We start from the raw sequence: 22481 nt of genomic DNA, 5'->3' as shown, positions 1-22481 counted from the left end.
GTTACACTTTTTAAAGTGTAATACTTTGTGTGGCCTCCGGAGGCAGAAGCTATACACCCAATTGTCTGGGTCTCCCAATAGGAGCTAGAAGAAAAGGAATTTACGGTAAGTAAACAAAATTCCCTTTTTTTGTGTGTGCATATATTCATGTAATATATTGTGTGAGGGGGATTGTGAGCAATTACACTTTATTTTTCCATTACATTCTAGGAGCAGAAGCCGCAGAACAAGAAGATGAAGATCCAAAAGGTCCAGAACTGAAGCAGGCTTCTCGGAGAGATATGTATTCTATCTGCCAGAGTGCTGGTCTGGGTAAGTGGGTTCACAAAAGTTCGTGAATAATACATCAGGCGACTGCTGCAGGTCAGCAATAAAACCAGAAAACTAAGGGTGGCTTCACACATCCGGGATTTCGCCGCATTGCTGGATCCGGCACACTCCAGTACAGTGCAATACTGTACAATGGCATCGCGCCAAGCTCTGGTCACATGCTCCAATCACATAACAGCATGTGACCGGCGGTTGCCGCAATGCCATTGTACTGTATTGCACTGTACTGGAGTGTGCCGTATCCGGCAACATGCCAGATGTGTGAAACCGGCCTAAAAGTGGATCTGTTGCCAGATTTCACCATTTAAAACAAATACATAATTAAATTCATCACTCTATACCTGATGAGGCTGGTGTTCTTACTTTGGACACCCATGTAATAGTGGCTCAGTAGTTAGCATGGTGGTTTGAGAGTTTCCTCACCTGCTGGTAAAATGAGCATCTTCATCTCTAGCTGCACTGCTAAAATGTTCATTTTATTTTCAACTTTATACTGCAGGGTGGGCCATTTATATGGCTACACCTAAATAAAATGGGAATGGTTGGTGATATCCACTTCCTGTTTGTGGCTAATTAGTATATGAGAGGGGGGAAACGTTTCAAGATGGGTGGTGACCATGGCTGCCATTTTGAAGTTGGCCATTTTGGATCCAACTTTATTTTTTACAATGGGAAGAGGGTCATGTAACACATCAAACTTATTGAGAATTTCACAAGAAAAACAATAGGTCACCATCCATCTTAAAAAGTTTGCCCCCTACCATATACTAATAAGCCACAGACAGTTGATATCACCAACCATTCCCATTTTATTTAGGTGTATCCATATAAATGGCCCACCCTGTACAATGCTGACATCAATTTTCAAGGTAAGTTCACCAGCCTCATCAAGTTTGAAATCTATTTGAATATCGTATGCAGTTTTATATAGTGAAATCTCAATATGGATCAGCTTTAATACAATGTACCTCATTGCTTAAAGGGGGGGTCACTACACAGCATTGTGGCCACATCAATGTAAAGGTCATAAAGAAGGCTTTTGTCAAATACCTTTGTGTAGTCAATTGCGCTTCTGAGCGAAGCTATTGTGATCCGCTCATCCCCATCTCATGACCCCCGGGCTCCGTGACCTTTGAGATTCGGTGATGTAACATCAGCTTCCAGTTGGCATGACCTCAACGAGGCGGCCCCAGTCTCCCTGAGTGACTGGGCTGTAGTCGGTTTCACCACACATCACAGCCCAGCATCTCGCACGATCTTCACCGCCGAGCGCCGGAAGCAGAAGCGATACTGGACTGTGACGAGGGGTGAGACTTCGCCCACAGGCCCAGTCGCTGAGGAAGACTGGGGCCGCCTCAGTGATGTCAGGTCAACTAGAAGTTGACCTGACCTCACCGGCTCTCCGAGGTCACGGAGCCCAGGGGTAACGTGATGGGGATGAGTGGACCACAATAATGCTGCTAGGAGGCAGAATGTGCTACACAAGGTATTTGAGAAAAGCCTTGTTTATGAGCTTTAAATCGATGTGGCCTCTATGCTGTAGTAAGTGGACCACCTCTTTTACATAAATGATGTTCAGTCTATTTCCTTAGCTATAGCATATAGTATTATATGTCTTTTTGCCTTTTATAGATGGTTTGGCAAAGAAGTTTGGGTTGACACCAGAGCAGTTTGGTGAGAATTTACGAGACAGTTACCAGCGTCACGAGACCGAGCAGTTTCCTGCTGAACCTCTAGAACTTGCTAAAGATTATGTCTGCAGGTAAATGTGTGGCGCACAACTTCAGTTTTCCTCTTAATATTCTGTGCTTACTACTGTGATCGAGCATGCTGTTTTCCCCTAAAGCTGGAATAATCCCTTTGAGAAGATGTGCACCTGTCACAAAGACCATTTAATTAGATAAATACTTTAGTGCTTTTGGGTTTTTTTATACTCGTTTTCTTCATCTTGCAGCCAGTTCACCACACCCGAGGCAGTGCTGGAAGGAGCCCGGTACATGGTCGCTCTGCAGATTGCTAGAGAGCCATTGGTCAGGCAGGTTCTTAGGCAGACCTTCCAGGAAAGGGGGAAGATAAACATTGTTCCTACCAAGAAGGGCCGGAAGGTAAATTTTAATTTTTTTAACATTTATGATTTGCCTAAAAGGCTTTAGTTTATAGTTGTCTGATTTATAGTAAATTGTTACATTAGTGGTTATCTTGATTAAACAATCAGTACAATAATGGTACATAACCTGGGGAATTCTGATAATATTTTTATGCACATTCAGGAAGTTGACGAGGCCCATTTTGCATATGCATTCAAATACCTGAAGAACAAGCCTGTGAAAGAAATTAGGGACGAGCAATATCTTAAGATGTGCATTGCAGAAGAGGAAGGTCTGATTACTTCTGAGATCTCTATTGATATGAAGGATGTTGAAGGGTAAGTTCTAGTAACTGATACTGTGAAAATGTTTATAATTTAGACCAATTCATAAAGTAATTTTTTTTTAATAGGGAATTTGTCAGCATATTTTTGCTATGGAAGCTCAGAACAGCTAGATTTAGGAGCGGAGATCTGGATTCCAGCAATGTATCACTTAGTGGATTGCTAGGTGCAGATTTTATTAAATCCGTTTTCTCTGCTGATTTGAATACGGAGTTGTGTATAATCCCGCCCAAACCACTGATTGTCAGCTTCCTGTCTACACTGTGCTTGTTGGCAAGCTGTCAATCAGTCCTAGGGGTGGGGTTAGACTTGTGATTTGGACTGTCTTGTACAAGACACCTAGTCCTGCGGTGATAATCTGCAAACACATTGATTGTTTTAAAACTACTGCAAGCTGCTGAGCAAGTGACACCAGGAATTGCGGTCTCTGCCCCAACATCATGCCCCTCTCAGATTAAAGAGAAAAAAATTCAATCAGATTCCCTTTAAACAACGTAGCTTTAGTAGCAATCTCCCTGTAATGGTGTGTCCAGGAAGCCATATTGAGCTCATATAAATTCTAAAAGGATTTTGGGCACTCGGCATCAGACCTTTCTGATAGTTTTCATTGGGGGACACAGAAAACCATGGGTATATCCTCCTGCTAACACGAAGTAGAAAAATTGGCTTCTCAGCATGTTACACCCACCTACTGACACCAAACTACTAGTGAGAAAGCAATAGGAGAAGCAACAAATAAACAGAAATCAGTATCCCAAAGAGGCAGAAAAGAAGGGATTGGTGCTGTTATTTTTGTCTGGTGTTTTATGGGGGAGTATAGAAAACCATGGTACATCCAAAAGCAATCCCCTTGGGTGGGGGGAATAGAAGAATGTGGAAAGATGGTGAAAGAACAGTAAGCACTGCCCTCAGGCTGAGGCCCGAGTAACTGCCGCTTGCAGCACTTTTCTACCCAGGCTGATGCGGATGTGAAGCTGTGAACCCTGTAAAACTTTTGAGAAAGTTTAAATAGAGTAATAGGTTACAATCTTGCAGAGCTGTAAAACAGAACCCTGATGGCGTATGGGCCAGGAAGCCCCCACTGCTCTGGGGTGTGAGCTGTAACCTTGATTCACTTCCATTATGGCAGAGTGAATCCAGCGAGTGTTGGTAGGCTCAGAGGTGGGGAGGCCTATACAACAACCCTTCGGGATGACAAACGAGTCTAGAAGAGGCTGTCACCGACCAGTAGTGTCACACAGCTCTGACCAGGTTCAGTTTGTGTAAGGATCGCACAGTGGGATCAGTGACAGAAGGACAGAAGGAAGGTAGAACAATCCCCTCATTAGATTTGAATGAAGTGACCGCTTTAGGCAGAAATGAGGGGACAGGACGCAAAACCACCTTCTCTACGTGAAGGACAAAGAAGTCAGAATGACCAGAGTGAGACACCAGTTATGAGGCTAGCCTTATGGAAGTTATCACTACAGGAAAGGTAACCTTCAGGAGAGCAGAAGCTTGGAGGTGTCTTGGATCAATTCAAAGGAAAAAGAGTGTAAAGCATCTAGCTCCCAGGTTGAAATCCCAGGGATCCAAGGAGAGCTGATGGGGAGGTACCGCGTGTGCCACACCCAGAAGAAAAGTCATAATTCTTTACTAGGAAGCTCGGTTTGGATGCATGATCCGGTCTGGGGTTAGACACTATAGAAAAGAGGAGAGAGGAAAGAGATAGAAATAGCGGTTCTAGGAAGATGCAGAAGCTACAAAGGGGAGTAGTGTTCCTGGAGTGAACAGCAGAGCCTAGCCGTTGCTGGAGATGGCTGACTGGAGGTGCTGCCACGTCGTCAGATGGACAGGACTGAGGGCATTCTCGGAAGGAGAGAATTTTTTTTTTTTTTGCAAGGCCAGGACACATCTATTCCTCTGTAGTGGGGAAAGAAAATGGTGCTTTCCAGTAGAATAAAAAAAATAAAAATCTTTTATTTTTATATAGTGCTAACATATTCCGCAGCGCTTTACATACATCAGGAACACTGTCCCCATCGGAGCTCACAATCTAAATTCCCTATCTGTATGTCTTTGGAGTGTGGGAGTAAACCGGAGTGCCCGGAGGAAACCCATGCAAACACGGGAAGAACATACAAACTCCTTTTGCAGATGGTGTCCTTGGTGGGATTCGAAGCCAGGACCTCAGCGCTGCAAGACTGCACTGCTAACCACTGAGCCACTGTGCCGCCGTGGAAAGAGCTAAGGTGACTGAGACACCCGCGTGAGTCTGAGTGGATGGAGGAGAGAAGAGTTACTTACTGAAGCCGACTATGCTGCATAGAACTGGGAGCTATATTAGCGTAGAAGCCCGCCGGAGGTGCTGGGGCTCTGCTCTGGAAGCCAGGGTAGCCAGCAAGCAAGGAAGGACTGACCATGAAGCCCCCTCTGCCCAATTGAGAATCCCTAAGCAGCGAGGGGGCTTGCGCTATGTGGAGCTGCATGCATGCAGAACACAGGATACTTCTGCCAGAGCTTCAGGACAGATAGAAGTCTTGGAGATGGACATATGGGGTCTTCAGAACCATGGTCACTTTATGCAGTGCGCCTTTCTGTGGTGGGCAGGCCAGAGACTGGGGCAAGGACTGTGAGCCTGGTCACCTGTACGCAGTTCCGTTAGAGAATAGGGTCCTGCTGTCCAGAATACATAGGATGTGGTGTGACGTTTTCAGCATTATGCTCACTGTCTCTATGTGGGATGATAGAGCGGAGAGACCATTCCCTTAGTTTCTCAACCTAAAAGAGATGGATAGAAAACAATTAGGAAAAAAGCTATATGGAGAAACTGCTCTCGAAGCCAGACCTTTGCCTGCGTCCTTTTGACACTATGCTAAAACTGGGCAGCTTGGTGCCAGTAGGTGGGTGAAACCTGCTGAGGAAAAGCCAACTTTATATTTTTAGAGTCAGCCTCTTGGTGGCAGCAGCATGTCCCATGGTTTCTTGTGTCCCTAATGAAGCACCAGAAAAATCATTTACTGCATATTCTATTATTTGCGTATGTTTCGCATTTCTTATCGTTTTTGGATTTTTTTTGTTCTTAGATTTGGCAATGAGCAGACTTACTTTGAAGAGATCAAGCAGTTCTATTATAGAGATGAGTTCAGTCACCAAGTACAAGAATGGAACAGACAGAGAACTTTGGCTATTGAACGGGCCTTGAAGCAATTCCTGTACCCTCAAATGGGCAAAGAGTTGAAGAGCAAACTTATACTAGAGGCTAAAGAGTTTGTAATAAAGGTGAGACATCAGTGATGGCACGCACTGGAATCTGGCAGTGGGTAACGCTGACAAGTCCTGTCACCCATGGCTTTGAGGGAATGCATCATGCTTTATGTTGGGTTCTAGAATATTCTAGACTTTGTTGTTTTATTTATTTTTCTCATCCTTCGATACTTCAGGTCTTTAGGTAGCGAGTAATGTCAAAATGCTGATGTTTGTATCAGTCTTGAATGATAGATTGAAAAACTGATTGAAACTTTACGGAAAAGAGAATAATGACTTTCTTTATCGTTCCTTTGGGAGACCCAGACCATGGGTGTTTAGCTTCTGCCTCCGGAGGACACACAAAGTACTACACTTAAAAGTGTAGCTCCTCCCTCTGAGCTTATACACCCCCTGGTAGCCAGTCCTAGCCAGTTTATTGCTTTGTGTCAGGAGGCATACATCCACACATGCATTCTCATCTGATTTGTTTGACTTTTGAAAAGAGTTTGAAGAAAAGCGGGTCCATGTCTGGACCCCCGGCATGTCCCTTCTCACCCCACTGTGTCGGCGGTGTTGTTAAGGTTGATTTACAAGGCTGCAGTCTTACATGCCGCGCTCCTTCACCATCCCTTCTGGGCTCTGGCTTGAAGTGGGAGCCAGCACGGTCTCCATGCCTGGCAGGAGTCCGGTCTCCATCCACAGCCCCTTGAGGATTCTGTTGGACCGGAGCACTCATCCCCAGGGACATGGCCCTGCGTCTCAGCAGCTAAGTACCTGAGACGTTTATGTTGGGGGTCCCGGTTCTTTATTGTAAGGGGAGAGTATGCTGTATGTGATTGTTTTAACTTTTCCGGCGGGTTCTCTAGCTTTTGCCTGAGAACCGCGCCGATGGTGCCTGCTTGTCGGACTCGCCGCTTAAATTTAGGCCCCGGCTTCGCCGGAGGCCTAGTTTCATTTTCCTGCCCTCGCATGTCACTCATGCAGAGGGACAGGTTCGGCTCCTCCCAGCGGCCGTTCTACACAGGGGAGGGACACTCCCCACTGCTGGGGCGTCCCTCCTTCCCTGCAGGTCTCTATAGCCCTCCAGTTCCCGCTCTTTTATAGGAACGCCCTCTTGTCAGGCAGAGTTCACTCTGCTCTGGGACATCCTGCATTCTGCATCTCTGCTGAGGTGCTGCGACTGGGGGACCGGGCTTCGGGATCTGGAGGGCACACAACACCGCGCTCAGCGGTCTGGTAAGCCACAGCCGGTCTCCGGCTGTGGACCTCTGTATACCAGCAGCATGTCTCACACAAGGAGCAAGGCTCCAAAGCTTTATTCTGCATGCAGTGCATGTAAGCTCCTGCTGCCTGAGCCGAGCATTTATCCACACTGTGATGGTTGCTCTAACTTGGCGGTGCCACAGCCTGGAGTCTCACCCCCAGTGGTCTCTCAGGCTGCTGCTGCACCTGTGATTGAACCCCCGGCCTGGGTAGAGTCCTTTTCTAGGTCCATATCCCAGTCATTTGCTGAGTCCATGGGACTTTTGTCCAGGACTTTGATGAATATGCATCAGCCCCCCTCACAGGGTGCCTCTAATACTCTTGACAGAGGACTCCTATCCTCTGACCTCCGTCCATCGGAGCTCACGGAGGATTCATCATCTGATCCCAGACCCCGTCCTTCTAAGAGAAGGCGCAGGGTTTCCTCCCCCTCCCCATCCCACGGCTCTGTCTCAAGAGCTGACTCTCAAGATGAGGAGGATGCCCTCACAGGGGGCTCGGAGGCTATGTATCCCATCGATTTCTCTGAGGGTGACTCAGATATTAGTGATTTGATTGCTTCTATTAATTCTGTGCTGGATCTCAATCCGCCAGTGTCAGAGGAGCAACTCTCTTTGGCAGAAAAACATCAGTTTACCTCGCCTAAGAGAGTGAAGAGTGTGTTCTTTAACCACTCCAGTTTTCAGACCGCTGTGACCAAACCCAGGGCCTGCCCTGACAAACGCTTTCCAAAGCGTGGTTCTGATGACCGGTTTCCATTTCCACCTGAGGTGGTCAAGGAGTGGTCTCACTCCCCAAAGGTAGACCCCCCGGTGTCTAGGCTCTCAGCCCGGACCGTTGTGTCGGTGGCTGACGGCACCTCACTTAAGGATTCCACTGACCGTCAGATTGACCTTCTGGCCAAATCTGTGTATGAAGTTGCGGGGGCCGCGTTTTCCCCGACTTTTGCAGCAGTGTGGGCTCTCAAAGCCATCTCTGCTTCTCTAGAGGAGATGCATTCCCTCACCAAGGAATCTATGCCTGAGATGGTTACCTTAACTGCTCAGGCTTCAGCTTTTTCAGCTTTTTCATCTTATGCCATGTCTGCCATGCTAGAGGCTGCTCACCGCACTGCGGTGGCTTCAGCTAATTCTCTTGTTATCCGCAGGATTTTGTGGCTTCGAGAGTGGAAGGCAGATGCTTCTTCCAAGAAGTTTCTTGCTGGGCTCCCTTTTGATGGTTCACGGCTGTTTGGTGAACAGCTGGATGAAATCATTAAAGAAGCTACTGGCGGGAAGAGTACTTCCATGCCACAAACCAAGACCAGGAAACCCGCCCAGGGTAGGAATCAATCGAGCTTTCGTTCCTCCAACTGGTCATCCTCTAAGCCTTCCGCCTCGTCCGCTAACTCAGCCAAGGATCAGAAATCCAACTGGCGCCCAAAAGCGCGTCCGCAGAAGACCGCAGGAGGTTCTGCCACTAAGGCAGCTTCCTCATGACTCTCGGCCCGCTGCAGCCACGTCCTTAGTCAGTGGCAGGCTCTCCCACTTTGGCGACGCTTGGTTAAAGCAAGTCTCCGATCAGTGGCTGAGACATCCTATCTCACGGCTACAGGATAGAATTCTCTTCCAGCCCTCCAAACAGATTTTTTCTCTCAACTCCCCCCTGCTCCAAGGCCGCCGCCTTCTCGCAGGCCGTGGCGTCCTTGCAGGCAAACGGAGTGATTGTCCCAGTTCCCGCTCAGGAACGGTTAAGAGGTTTTTACTCAAATCGCTTCCTAGTTCCAAAAAAGGACGGTACCTTCCGGCCCATCCTGCTTCTCAACAAGCATGTCCGGGTGCGGCATTTTCGCATGGAGTCTCTGCGATCAGTCATTGCCTCTATGACCCAAGGGGAGTTCCTGGCGTCCATCGACATCAGAGATGCCTATCTACATGTGCCAATCGCAGTGTCACATCAGCGTTGGTTACGTTTTGCGATAGGAGAGGATAATTTCCAATTCGTGGCTCTCCCCTTCGGGTTAGCCACGGGCCCTCGGGTATTCACCAAGGTCATGGCGGCAGTGATTGCGGTCCTGCACCTCCAGGGGTTAGCAGTGCTTCCTTATCTGGACGACCTTCTGGTCAAGGGTACATCCAGCGCAGACTGTCAGCATAGTGTTTCGCTCACTCTCGCCACCCTAGCCCAATTCGGGTGGATTGTCAATCTTCCCAAATCCACTCTGACTCCGACCCAGAGTCTCACGTACCTAGGGATGCAGTTCGAGACTTTGCCGGCACTTGTGAAGTTGCCCTTAATCAAACAGCAGTCTCTCCGGCTAGCGGTGCGCTCTCTCCTGAGGCCCCGCCGTTATACCCTCAGGCGTCTGATGCAGGTGCTGGGTCAAATGGTGACCTCCATGGAGGCGGTTCCCTTTGCCCAGTTCCATCTGCGTCCTCTGCAGCTGGACTTTCTCCGCTGTTGGGACAAGCGGCCTTCCTCCTTACAGAGGTTAGTGGCTCTGTCGCCACGGACCAGGAGCTCTCTTCAGTGGTGGCTTCGACCCCTCTCCCTGTCGCAAGGGTGCTCCTTCCTGACTCCGTCCTGGGTAATTCTCACCACGGATGCCAGCCTATCCGGCTGGGGAGCGGTACATCTCCACCACAGAGCACAGGGCACTTGGACTCCGTCCGAGTCATCCCTTTCAATCAATGTGCTGGAAACCAGAGCTGTGCTTCTAGCTCTCCTAGCCTTTCACCACCTGTTGGCGGGCAGGCACATTCGAGTCCAGTCAGACAACGCGACAGCGGTTGCCTACATCAATCACCAAGGCGGGACACGCAGCCGCCTGGCAATGTTGGAGGTCCAACGCATTCTTCAATGGGCGGAGGACTCCAAGTCCACCATATCCGCAGTCCACATCCCTTGCGTAGAAAACTGGGAGGCAGATTATCTCAGCCGTCAATCCGTGGACGGTGGCGAGTGGTCCCTGCACCCGGCAGTGTTTCAGTCAATCTGCCGCAAGTGGGGCACTCCGGATGTGGACCTAATGGCATCCCGTCACAACAACAAGGTTCCGGTTTACGTGGCTCGCTCCCACGATCCTCAGGCCTTCGCCGCGGACGCTCTGGTTCAAGACTGGTCCCAGTTTCGTCTGTCCTACGTGTTTCCCCCTCTAGCTCTCTTGCCCAGAGTTCTGCGCAAGATCAGAATGGAGGGTCGTCGAGTCATCCTCATTGCACCGGACTGGCCCAGGCGAGCTTGGTATCCGGACCTGCTCCAACTGTCCGTGGAGATGCCGTGGCATCTTCCGGACCGTCCAGACCTGCTCTCGCAAGGTCCGTTTTTCCGCCCGAAATCTGCGGCACTCAAATTGACGGCGTGGCTCTTGAGTCCTGGATTTTGACGGCTTCTGGTATTCCTCCTGAAGTCATCTCCACTATGATTCGGGCCTGTAAGTCTTCCTCCGTCAAGATCTATCACAGGACTTGGAAAATTTTCCTGTCCTGGTGTCGCTCTTCCGGCCATTCTCCTTGGCCATTCTCGTTGCCGACCCTTCTGTCTTTTTTACAGTCCGGTCTGCAGCTAGGACTGTCCCTCAACTCTCTCAAGGGACAAGTCCCAGCTCTATCAGTTGCTGTTCCAGCGGCGTCTCGCTCGGCTGGCTCAGGTCCGCACCTTCATGCAAGGTGCGTCTCACATCATTCCGCCTTATCGGCGGCCCTTGGATCCCTGGGACCTTAACTTCGTCCTCACGGTATTGCAGAAACCCCCTTTCAAGCCCCTTAGGGAGGTTTCTTTGTATCGTCTTTCTCAAAAGGTGGCCTTTCTAGTTGCCATAACTTCTCTCAGGAGAGTCTCTGATTTGGCTGCGCTCTCCTCGGAGTCACCTTTTTTGGTTTTTCACCAAGACAAGGTAGTTCTCCGTCCGACCCCGGACTTTCTTCCTAAGGTGGTCTCTCCCTTCCACCTTAACCAGGATATTTCCTTGCCTTCCTTCTGTCCGGCCCCTGTTCATCGCTTTGAGAAAGCGCTGCATACTCTAGATCTGGTGCGTGCTCTCCGGATCTATGTGTCTCGCACCGCTGCGCTTAGGCGGTGCACCTCTATTTTTGTGCTAACCGCAGGGCGGCGCAAGGGTCTCTCTGCTTCTAAGCCGACCTTGGCCCGTTGGATTAGATCGACCATTTCGGACGCCTACCAGAGTACTCAGGTGCCTCCCCCGCCGGGGATCAAAGCACACTCGACCAGAGCTGTCGGTGCCTCTTGGGCTTTTAGGCACCAGGCTACGGCTCAACAAGTCTGTCAGGCTGCCACTTGGACTAGCCTGCATACCTTTTCGAAGCACTACCAAGTGCATGCTCATGCTTCGGCAGATGCGAGCTTGGGCAGACGCATCCTTCAGGCGGCTGTCGCCCACTTGTGAAGTTAGGCTCCGCCTACTTCTTAGTTTTTTCTGTTTATTCCCACCCAGGGACAGCTTTGGAACGTCCCATGGTCTGGGTCTCCCAAAGGAACGATAAAGAAAAAGAGAATTTCTTCGGCGCTCCATTGGGAGACCCAGACGATTGGGTGTATAGCTACTGCCTCCGGAGGCCACACAAAGCATTACACTAAAAAGTGTAAGGCCCCTCCCCTTCTGGCTATACACCCCCAGTGGGATCACTGGCTCACCAGTTTTCTGCTTTGTGCGAAGGAGGTCAGACATCCACGCATAGCTCCACTGTTTAGTCAGCAGTAGCTGCTGACTATATCGGATGGAAGAAAAGAGGGCCCATATGGGGCCCCCAGCATGCTCCCTTCTCACCCCGCTTGTGGTTTGTAAGGTTGAGGTACCTATTGCTGGTACGGAGGCTGGAGCCCACATGCTGTTTTCCTTCCACATCCCCCTGAGGGGCTCTGAGGAAGTGGGATCTTACCGGCCCCAAAGCCCTGAGGCCGGGCTCCATCCACAGACCCATTGAACCTGCTGGATACGGAGCTGGGTACCGTTCAGGGACATGGCCCTGCACCATTCAGGTACTCTGTGTCCCCGTACACACAGGCACAGCACACTCCAGACTTGCTGGGTGTGCTAGTGCGCCGGGGACAGTAAAGGGTTACAGTCACTGCAGCCTAGCTGAGTGACTTTATGTATTGGGAATACCGCGCCGGACGCTCCGGGAGCGGCGGCGCGGCTGGGACTTGTAGTGCGCCGGGGACTTAGCGCCGACCGCGCTTTTACGGCGGCGGCGCTTATAAATCCAGTCCCCGGCTTTTGCGGCCTAGCTCCGCTTCGTTCCCGCCCCCACCCTGTCAATCAGGGTAGGGGAGAGACGCTGTACAATCAGCAGCGCCGAGGGCTGGAGCCTTATTTACATGCTCCAGCCCTCTCACTGGACACTGTGGGACGCCGGTTTCCCGCTCTGACTTGGGGCACGCCCACGGCCCGCCCCTACTCACACGAGCTGGAGAAGGACGCCGGCAGCCATTACTGCAGTCCGAGCTGAGAGAACGGACTCTGGGCAACCAGGCACAGGACTAGGGCGACCACACACCCGCTTATAGGCGGGCGGTAAGCGGCACCTGAAGTGCTGACACTAAATACCGCATTTGTCCTTTGTATTTTATGCTTACACTGCATAGGTCGCTATTTTTGGCTATATGCCCTCTTAGATGGCGACACATCAGCAGCAGGAAAGCAGGGGTGCTAAGGCACAGGCTTTCTAGGCTGCTTGTATTGCACGTACTGAAGTGTTCATGTGTATTATGCTTGTATGCTATACACTCCACTGTACGGTCGCTAGTCTTGGCTATATTCCCCATAGAATGGCTAGACTACAGCAGCAGAAAAGCAAGGGTGCTGAGGCACAGGTTTTTTTCTATGCTGCTTGTACTGCAGGTGTTGCAGTGTTCATTTGTACTTATGCTTGTATGCTATACATTGCACTGTATGGTCGCTATTCTGGGCTATATTCCCCTAGATGGCTAGTCTACAGCAGCAGAAAAGCAGGGGTGCCAAGGCACAGGCTTTTCTATGCTGCTTGTATTGCATGTGCTGCAGTGTTCATTTGTACTTAGGCTTGTATGCTATACATTGCACTGTACGGTCGCCATTCTTGGCTCTATACTCCTAGATGGCTAGTCGGCAGCAGCATATAAGCAACACAGGCTTTCGTTGCTGTTTCTACTGCATGTGATACTGTTCCACGGCACTGAACCCCATTGTGTGCAATGCTCCCCTGTAGCACTTGGTCAGCCGGGGTCTCTACTTGACGTGGCCAAAGGAACCACCTCTCAACCCTGTCCAAGGACAGGGACGGAGTTGCATTGGGATAGAGACTTGCAGTCCGGACAGGCCATGGGCAATCTGGATCATTGCTCCCTGGCCACCCTCATTTGGAATAAAATCGGTGCTCCGGGGGGGTCCCAGGAAGACTCTCTGTATGATGAGGCAGACGTAGCTCATCAGGACTTTGATCCTGACACCGCTCTCAATCCGGATACACCGGATGGTGACGCCATAAGGGATGATCCTATAGCGTCCATCAATGGAATGTTGGATCTTTCTCCCTCAGCTCCCCCAGCGGAGGAGTCAGCTTCACAGCAGGAGAAGTCCCATTTCAGTAGCTCAAACGTATATTGAGTATTGTTCTGGCCACGCTGACTTCAGAGAAGCAGTCCAGGAACACCACGCTTCCCAGAAAAGCGTTTTCTCCAAACGTATTAAGGATACACGTTATCCCTTCCCCCCTGCCGTGGTAAAGCGCTGGACCCAGGGTCCAAAGGTGGATTCTCCAATCTCCAGGCTTGCGGCTAGAGCCATAGTTGCAGTGGAGATGGGACTTCACTTAAAGATGCCATTGACAGACAGAGGGACTCTGGTTGAAATCTGTCTATGAGGCTATCGGCGTGTCGGTTGCTCCGGCATTCACAGCCGTATGGGCACCCTAAGCTTTTCAGCTGTTCTTGCGCAGCTGGTCTTGAGCACATGTACTTCTGTGCCGCAGGGGCGTCCGTAACCTCGCAATGTCTGCATTGCGACTTACCCTATTAATGCTGTCTTGGAAGGACAGTCGAGGTTTCGGTCCTTCCCAGGCTCGGGCAGGTCCCAATTGTCCTCGTCCAAAAGGGCTGAAAAGCCTCAGAGGGGCTCAGCTTCCGGCCGGGCTCAATCACGCCCAAGGAAGGCAGCCGGAGGAACCGCTACCAAGGCGGTCTCCTCATGACTCTCAGCTCTCTCATCTCTCCGCATCCGCGGTTGATGGCAGACTCGCTCGCCTTTGGCGACATTTAGCTGCCACAGGTCCCAGACCGGTGGGTGAGGGACAGTGTGCCCACGTGCACAGGACAGAGTTCTGTTCTCGTCCTCCGACTCGATTCTTCAGAACGTCCCCACCGAGCCGATGCTCTTCTGCAGGCAGAAGGAGTGGTAATCCCTGTTCCTCTTCAGGAACAAGACACGGTTTTCCTCCAATCTGGTTGTGGTGCCAAAAAAGGATGGCTCTTTCCGTTCCGTTCTGGACCTAAAACTGCTCAACAAGCACGTGGAGGCCAGGCGGTTCCGGATGATACCCTCCGCTCCGTCATTGCCTCAATGTCTCAAGGAAATTTCCTAGCATCAATAGACATCAAAGATGCTTATCTCCACGTGCCGATTGCTACAGAGCACCAATGTTTCGTCTACGTTTCGTGATAGGAGACGACCATCTTCAGTTCGTAGCTCTGCCATTCGGTCTGGCGACAGCCTCACGGGTGTTCACCAAGGTCATGGCGGCAGTGGTAGCAGTCTTGCGCTCACAGGGACACTCTGTGATCCCTTACTTGGACGATCTACTTGTCAAGGCACCCTCTCAAGAGGCATGCCAACTCAGACTGAATGTTGCGCTGGAGACTCTCCAGACGTTCGGGTGGATCATCAACTTCTCAAAGTCAATCCTGTCACGACCCAATCACTAACGTATCTTGGCATGGAGTTTCATACCCTCTCAGCGATAGTGAAGCTTCCGCTGGACAAGCAGCGGTCACTACAGCCAGGGGTGCAGACTCTCCTTCTAGGTCAGTCGCACTCCTTAAGACGCCTCATGCACTTCCTCGGGAAGATGGTGGCGGCAATGGAAGCGGTTCCGTTTGCGCAGTTTCATCTGCGTCCACTTCAATGGGACATTCTCCGCCAATGGGACGGGAAGTCAACATCCCTGATCAGGAAAGTATCCCTTTCACAGACGGCAAGGACTCTCTGCAATGGTGGCTTCTTCCCACCTCATTATCACAGGGAAGATCCTTCCTACCACCGTCTTGGGCGGTGGTCACGACAGACGCGAGTCTGTCAGGGTGGGGAGCAGTTTTTCTCCACCACAGGGCTCAGGGTACGTGGACTCAGCAGGAGTCCACCCTTCAGATCAATGTTCTGGTAATCAGAGCAGTGTATCTTGCCCTACTAGCCTTCCAGCAGTGGCTGGAAGGAAGGCAGATCCGAATTCAATCGGACACCTCCACAGCGGTGGCATACATCAACCACCAAGGGGGGACACGCAGTCGGCAAGCCTTCCAGGAAGTCCGGCGGATTCTGATGTGGGTGGAAGCCACGGCCTCCACCATATCCGCAGTTCACATCCCCGGCGTAGAAAACTAGGAAGCAGACTTCCTCAGTCGCCAGGGCATGGACGCACGGGAATGGTCCCTTCACCCGGACGTGTTTCAGGAAATCTGTCGCCGTTGGGGAAGGCCGGACGTCGACCTAATGGCGTCCCGGCACAACCACAAGGTCCCAACCTTCATGGCACGGTCTCGCGATCACAGAGCTCTGGCGGCAGACGCCTTAGTGCAAGATTGGTCGCAGTTCCGGCTCCCTTATGTGTTTCCACCTCTGGCACTCTTGCCCAGAGTGCTACGCAAGATCAGATCCGACTGCAGCCGCGTCATACTCGTCGCCCCAGACTGGCCAAGGAGGGCGTGGTATCCGGATCTGTGGCATCTCACGGTCGGCCAACCGTGGGCACTACCAGATCGACCAGACTTACTGTCCCAAGGGCCGTTTTTTCCATCGGAATTTCTGCGGCCCTGAACCTGACTGTGTGGCCATTGAGTCCTGGATCCTAGCGTCTTCAGGATTATCCCAAGGGGTCGTTGCCACCATGAGACAGGCTAGGAAGCCCACGTCCGCTAAAATCTACCACAGAACGTGGAGGATATTCTTATCCTGGTGCTCTGCTCAGGGAGTGTCTCCCTGGCCATTTGCATTGCCTACCTTTCTTTCTTCCTGCAATCTGGGTTAGAAAAAGGTTTGTCGCTCGGCTCCCTTAAAGGACAGGTCTCGGCGCTATCCGTCTTTTTTCAGAAGCGTCTGGCACGACTTACTAAAGTGCGTACGTTCCTACAGGGGGTTTGCCATATCGTACCCCCGTACAAGCGGCCGTTAGATCCATGGGATCTGAACAGGGTACTAGTTGCCCTCCAGAAGCCGCCCTTCGAGCCTCTGAGGGAGGTTTCACTTTCTAGACTATCACAGAAAGTGGCTTTTCTGGTAGCGGTCACATCTCTTCGGAGAGTGTCTGAGCTAGCAGCGCTGTCATCCAAGGCTCCTTTCCTGGTCTTCCACCAGGACAAGGTAGTGCTGCGCCCCATTCAGGAGTTTCTCCCGAAAGGTGGTATCCTCTTTTCATCTTAATCAGGATATCTCTTTGCCTTCGTTTTGTCCTCATGCAGTTCATCGGTATGAGAAGGATTTACATTTGTTAGATCTGGTGAGAGCACTCAGAGTCTACATTTCCCGCACGGCGCCCTTGCGCCGTTCGGATGCACTCTTTGTCCTTGTCGCTGGTAAGCGCAAAGGGTCGCAGGCTTCTAAGGCCACCCTGGCTCGATGGATCAAAGAACCAATTCTTGAAGCCTACCGTTCTGCTGGGCTTCCGGTTCCATCAGGGCTGAAGGCCCATTCTACCAGAGCCGTGGGTGCGTCCTGGGCATTGCGACACCAGGCTACGGCTCAACAGGTGTGCCAGGCAGCTACCTGGTCGAGTCTGCACACTTTCACCAAACATTATCAGGTGCATACCTATGCTTCGGCGGACGCCAGCCTAGGTAGAAGAGTCCTGCAGGTGGCAGTTGCCTCCCCGTAGGGAAGGGCTGTCTTCGCAGCTCTAACATGAGGTATTCTTTACCCACCCAGGGACAGCTTTTGGACGTCCCAATCGTCTGGGTCTCCCAATGGAGCGCCGAAGAAGAAGGGAATTTTGTTACTTACCGTAAATTCCTTTTCTTCTAGCTCCTATTGGGAGACCCAGCACCCGCCCTGTTGTCCTTCGGGATTTTTGGGTTTTTCTCGGGTACACATGTTGTTCATGTTGAACGGTTTTTCAGTTCTCCGATGTTACTCGGAGTGAATTTGTTTAAACCAGTTATTGGCTTTCCTCCTTCTTGCTTTTGCACTAAAACTGGTGAGCCAGTGATCCCACTGGGGGTGTATAGCCAGAAGGGGAGGGGCCTTACACTTTTTAGTGTAATGCTTTGTGTGGCCTCCGGAGGCAGTAGCTATACACCCAATCGTCTGGGTCTCCCAATAAGAGCTAGAAGAAAAGGAATTTACGGTAAGTAACAAAATTCCCTTCTTTGTTACTTACCGTAAATTCTTTTTCTTATAGTTCCGTATTGGGAGACCCAGCACCCTCCCTGTTGCCTGTTGGCAATTTTCTTGTTCCGTGTGTTATCACCGGCTGTTGTCGTGGAGTCTCCGGTTGTTCCGGTTCTTACTCTGTTCTACTTGTGGGTGGCTATTCTCCTTCAGCTTTTGCACTAAACTGGCTAGGACTGGCTACCAGGGGGTGTATAAGCTCAGAGGGAGGAGCTACACTTTTAGGTGTAGTACTTTGTGTGTCCTCCGGAGGCAGAAGCTAAACACCCATGGTCTGGGTCTCCCAATACGGAACTATAAGAAAAAGAATTTACGGTAAGTAACAAAATTCTCTTTTTATCCTTATTGTTTTTAAAGTCTTGTAGCCGTAAATTGTACAACTGCCTGAAGGTGGCGCCGTACCGCCCTGACCAACAAGTAGAAGAAGATGATGACTTCATGGAGGAGAACCAAGGCAAGGGAATTCGTGTACTGGGCATGTCCTTCTCCTCTTCCAGGTGGGTGTTTTGATGCCATTTTGGCAATGCTTTTTTTTTTTTTTTTTCCATACTTCAGATGTAAACCATATACCACTCTTAGTCAATATGTCTGGCCCACTGCAACATTGCATTAAATTCCATATTTCTATGAGTATCCAACTGGGTACCTGACATGACCAGAGCCCAACATTCTTGCATATTCCAAATACGAGACTTAAGACATGCAAACATACAACCCGCACAAAGCAATTCTGATATTATCTGGATGTATTACATTCTCATCTGTTGAATTACCGGGTTCTACCACATAATAATCCCCATCACTTTTTTTCAAAATTTATTTTTAGGGATCATCCTGTGTTTTGCTCTTTGATTAATGGTGAGGGTGAAGTGACCGACTTCTTGCGATTGCCATACTTTACTAAAAGGAAGAATGCTTGGAGGGAAGAGGAAAGAGAGAGGAAGGTCAGTTCTATCGGATTTATTTATCACACCAGTGCGCAATATACTAAAGGGAAACACTGACCTTTTCCTTTTGCTTTTCATAGACTCAGGACATGGAAACGCTAAAAAAGTTTTTAATAAGCAAGAAACCTCATGTGGTTGCCATATCTGGTGAGAATAGGTATGTTCTCCAGTTTACCACTTACCAAACACATCCCCTATGTTTACCTGTTTATGGTCCATATCTCACACTTATCTCTATCTTTTACATTGTTGTACTTTATGTAGTTTTGTTTTCTTCTTATGCTACTTAGATCCATATTTAATGGGGATGATCGAATACCTCAAATATTCGGCTTCGCAAATTTTTACCGATTAGGTCACCGCTATTCCACTATTTGCGAATATTCGATGCGCAATGTAAGTCTATGGGAAACCCGAATAACAATTATTCTGAACTATTCGGGCTTCCCATAGACTTAAATTGCGCATCGAATATTCTCATAGATGCGACCTATTCGTCGGATATTCGCGAAGGCGAATATTTGAGGTATTCGATCATTCCTTATATTTAAGTAACTCAATTACTATAGAATACGATTCATCGTTTTACTTTTTAAACAGCATAGTTGGGGGTCATCATAAAATGACTTAAAGTGGTTGTCCGGCTATATAAGTATTGATGACCTATCCCCAGGATGGGACATCAATACGAAATCAGTCCGACACCCAGCACCCCCACTAATCAACTGCTAATAACGCTATCGGCGGCTGGATATAAAGATGGAACAGAGCTGAACAGTGCTCTCCATTAAATGAGTAGTCCTCGCTGCTGGGACTGAAGATCAGCTCCTATTCTTTCATTTTAGACTGAAACATATGTGTAATAATGGAACCTACAGTATTTATGATCCATACTGCCTTTTGGTTTGGGCAGCAAGGATCACCTCACAGGTTCCCATTAATGTGACAACAAACAAAAGGGAGGAAGGTTTTTATTCTAAATGAGTATTGAAACCCTAGACGTCAATCTGTGGGGGAGGGTTTGTCTGAACATATAAAATAGGATCTGATTGTGAGATTACTGACTTGTCACTTTTTTCTTTTATTCGTCTTAATGAAGTGCTCTCTCTATATCAGTTCTGGGTCTACAGTTAGTCATTTCTTCATCGTTGCTATGGGAGACCCAGACCATGGGTGTATAGCTTCTGCCTCCGGAGGACACACAAAGTACTACACTAAAAAGTGTAGCCCCTCCCTCCGAGCATATACACCCCCTGGATAACCAAATATAGCCAGTTCAATGCTTTGTGTTCAGGAGGCACACATCCACACATGCATTCTCATCTGATTTTGATTTTTGGAAAGAGTTTGAAGAAAAGCGGGTCCAAGCCTGGACTCCCGGCATGTCCCTTCTCACCCCACTGTGTCGGCGGTGTTGTTAAGGTTGATTTCAAGGCTGGAGCCTTACATGCCGTGCTCCTTCACCATCCCTCGGGCTCTGGCTTGAAGTGGGAGCCAGCACGGTTCTCCCTGCCTTGCAGGAGACCGGTCTCCATCCGCAGCCCTTTCAGGATCCTGCCGGACGGAGCACTCATCCCTCAGGGACCTGGCCCTGCGTCTCACAAGCTAAGTATCTGAGACGTTATTATCGGTGGTCCCTTGTACTTTATTGTTGGGGAGAGTGTGCTGTGTATCTATTGTGATATTTCCGGCCGGTTCTCTGGTTTTCACCTTAGAACCGCGCCGATGGTGCCTGCTGGCCGGCCGCATCGTTAAAATTAGGCCCCGGCTTCGCCTGAGGCCTAGTTTCGTTTTCACTGCCCCTGCATGCCAATCATGCAGAGGGACAGTGCGGCTCCGCCCAGCGACCGTTCGGCACAGGGGAGGGACACTCCTCTCTGAGGTAATATTCCCTCCCCTGTATATCTCCTTGGCCCTCCGGATCCCGCTCTTAGAGTAGGCCCCGCCCCCTCTCCTTGCTCCGGCGCCATTTTATCAGCGTTCTTATGCATGTCTGCATAACCACATTGTGACAGCGATCGGCGCTGGCCATCTCACTGGGGGTCCGGGCTGTGGGATCTGGAGGGCACAGAGATGTCCCAATGTCAAACGGTCTGGCAAGCCACAACCTCCGGTTGTGGACCTGCTTATATACTCTGCGTATATACTCTGCTGGGGGTCATTCTGGCTCAGAGCCCCCACTTCAGCAGCATGTCTCACACGAGGAGCAAGGCTGCAAGGCTGTACGCAATATGCACTGCATGTAGGCTCGTACTGCCTGTACTGAGCACATAACCACATTGTGATGCCTGCTCTAACTTGGTGGTGCCTCAGCTTGGAGGCTCATCTCCAGTGGTCCCTCCGACTGCTCCGGCTCCGGTGGCTGAACCCCCGGCTTGGGTAGAATCCTTCTTTCCAGGGGACATATGTCCCGGACACTGCTGAGCATGCATCAGCCCCCTCCTCAGGGCGCTTCTGCTGCTACGGCTCGCTCAGCAAAGCTCACAGAGGATTCTTCATCTGGCTCAGACCCCGTCCTCCTAAAATGGAGACGCAGGGTCCCCTCTCCTTCCTCGTCCCGCGGCTCTGATTCACGAGCTGACTCGCAGGACAAGGAGGATGCCTTTACTGGGGGCTCGGACGCTACCTCCATGTACCCCATTGATCTGTCCGAAAGTGACGCGGATGCTAGTGATTTGAATGCGTCCATTAATTTTGTACTGGACCTCAATCCGCCTGTATCAGGGGAGCACCCCTCTCTGGCAGAAAAGCATCAGTATACCTTGCCTATGTAAACAAGGAGTGTGTTCCTTAACCACTCCAGTTTTCAGGCCACTGTGACCAAGCCCAGAGCCTGTCCTGACAGACGCTTCCCAAAGCGTGGTTCTGATGACCGTTTTCCGTTTCCACCAGAGGTGGTCAAGGAGTGGGCTCATTCACCACAGGTAGACCCTCCGGTGTCTAGACTCGCAGCCCGGAAAGTTGTATCAGTGGCTGATGGCAACTCTCTTAAGGATTCCAACCGCCACCTGTATATGAGGCGGCAGGGGCCTCGTGCTCCCCATTTTTTGCAGCAGTGTGGGCTTTCAAAGCCATCTCTGCTTCTCTAGGGAGATGCATTCCGTCACCAGGGACTCTATGCCCGAGATGGTTGCCTTAACTTCCAGGCTTCAGCCTTTTCATCCTATGCCATGTCTGCCATGCTGGAGGCTCCGCACTGCGGTGGCTTCGGCCAATTCTCTCGCTATCCACAGGATCTTGTAGCTTCGAGAGTGGAAGGCAGACGCTTCTTCAAAGAAGTACCTTGCTGGGCTCCCATTTGCTGGGCCCAGGCTGTTCGGCGAACAACTGGATGAAATTATTCAGGAAGCTACTGGCGGGAAGAGTACTTCCATGCCACAAACCAAATCCATCCAGGGCAGGACCAGTCGAGGTTTCGTTCCTTTCGTTCCTCCAACTGGTCGTTCTCTAAGCCCTCGGCCTCGTCCACTAACTCAGCCAAGGACCAAAAACCCAACTGGCGCACGAAGCCGCGTCCTCTGAAGACTAAGGCAGCCTCCTCTTGACTATCTGGCCGCGCCAGCAACGTCCTTGGTCGGTGGCAGGCTCTCTCCCGCCTGGCGACATGTGGTTTCAACACGTCTCCGATCAGTGGGTGCGGAATATCATCTCCCACGGCTACAGGATAGAATTCTATCCAGCCCGCCAAACGGATTTTTTCTGTCAACTCCCC

The 22481-nt window shown here is 50.4% G+C and overlaps 1 protein-coding gene across 1 annotated transcript in view; it reads left to right on the top strand.

Moving 5' to 3' along the window:
- Positions 1–22481, top strand: part of SUPT6H (SPT6 homolog, histone chaperone and transcription elongation factor) — a 210720-nt gene that overhangs the window by 96467 nt on the left and 91772 nt on the right. Inside the window, exons 13-20 of the mRNA XM_075335257.1 lie at positions 211–312; positions 1963–2092; positions 2285–2435; positions 2601–2755; positions 5827–6022; positions 18180–18319; positions 18649–18766; positions 18850–18926. Coding sequence (XP_075191372.1) covers positions 211–312; positions 1963–2092; positions 2285–2435; positions 2601–2755; positions 5827–6022; positions 18180–18319; positions 18649–18766; positions 18850–18926 — 1069 coding nt within the window. The remainder of the gene's footprint in view (positions 1–210; positions 313–1962; positions 2093–2284; positions 2436–2600; positions 2756–5826; positions 6023–18179; positions 18320–18648; positions 18767–18849; positions 18927–22481) is intronic.

Source organism: Anomaloglossus baeobatrachus, chromosome 2, assembly GCF_048569485.1.
Source record: "Anomaloglossus baeobatrachus isolate aAnoBae1 chromosome 2, aAnoBae1.hap1, whole genome shotgun sequence".
NCBI classification, from domain to species: domain Eukaryota; kingdom Metazoa; phylum Chordata; class Amphibia; order Anura; family Aromobatidae; genus Anomaloglossus; species Anomaloglossus baeobatrachus.
Note: the sequence above shows the minus strand (reverse complement) of the source record. Positions and strands in the feature narration are given on the sequence as shown.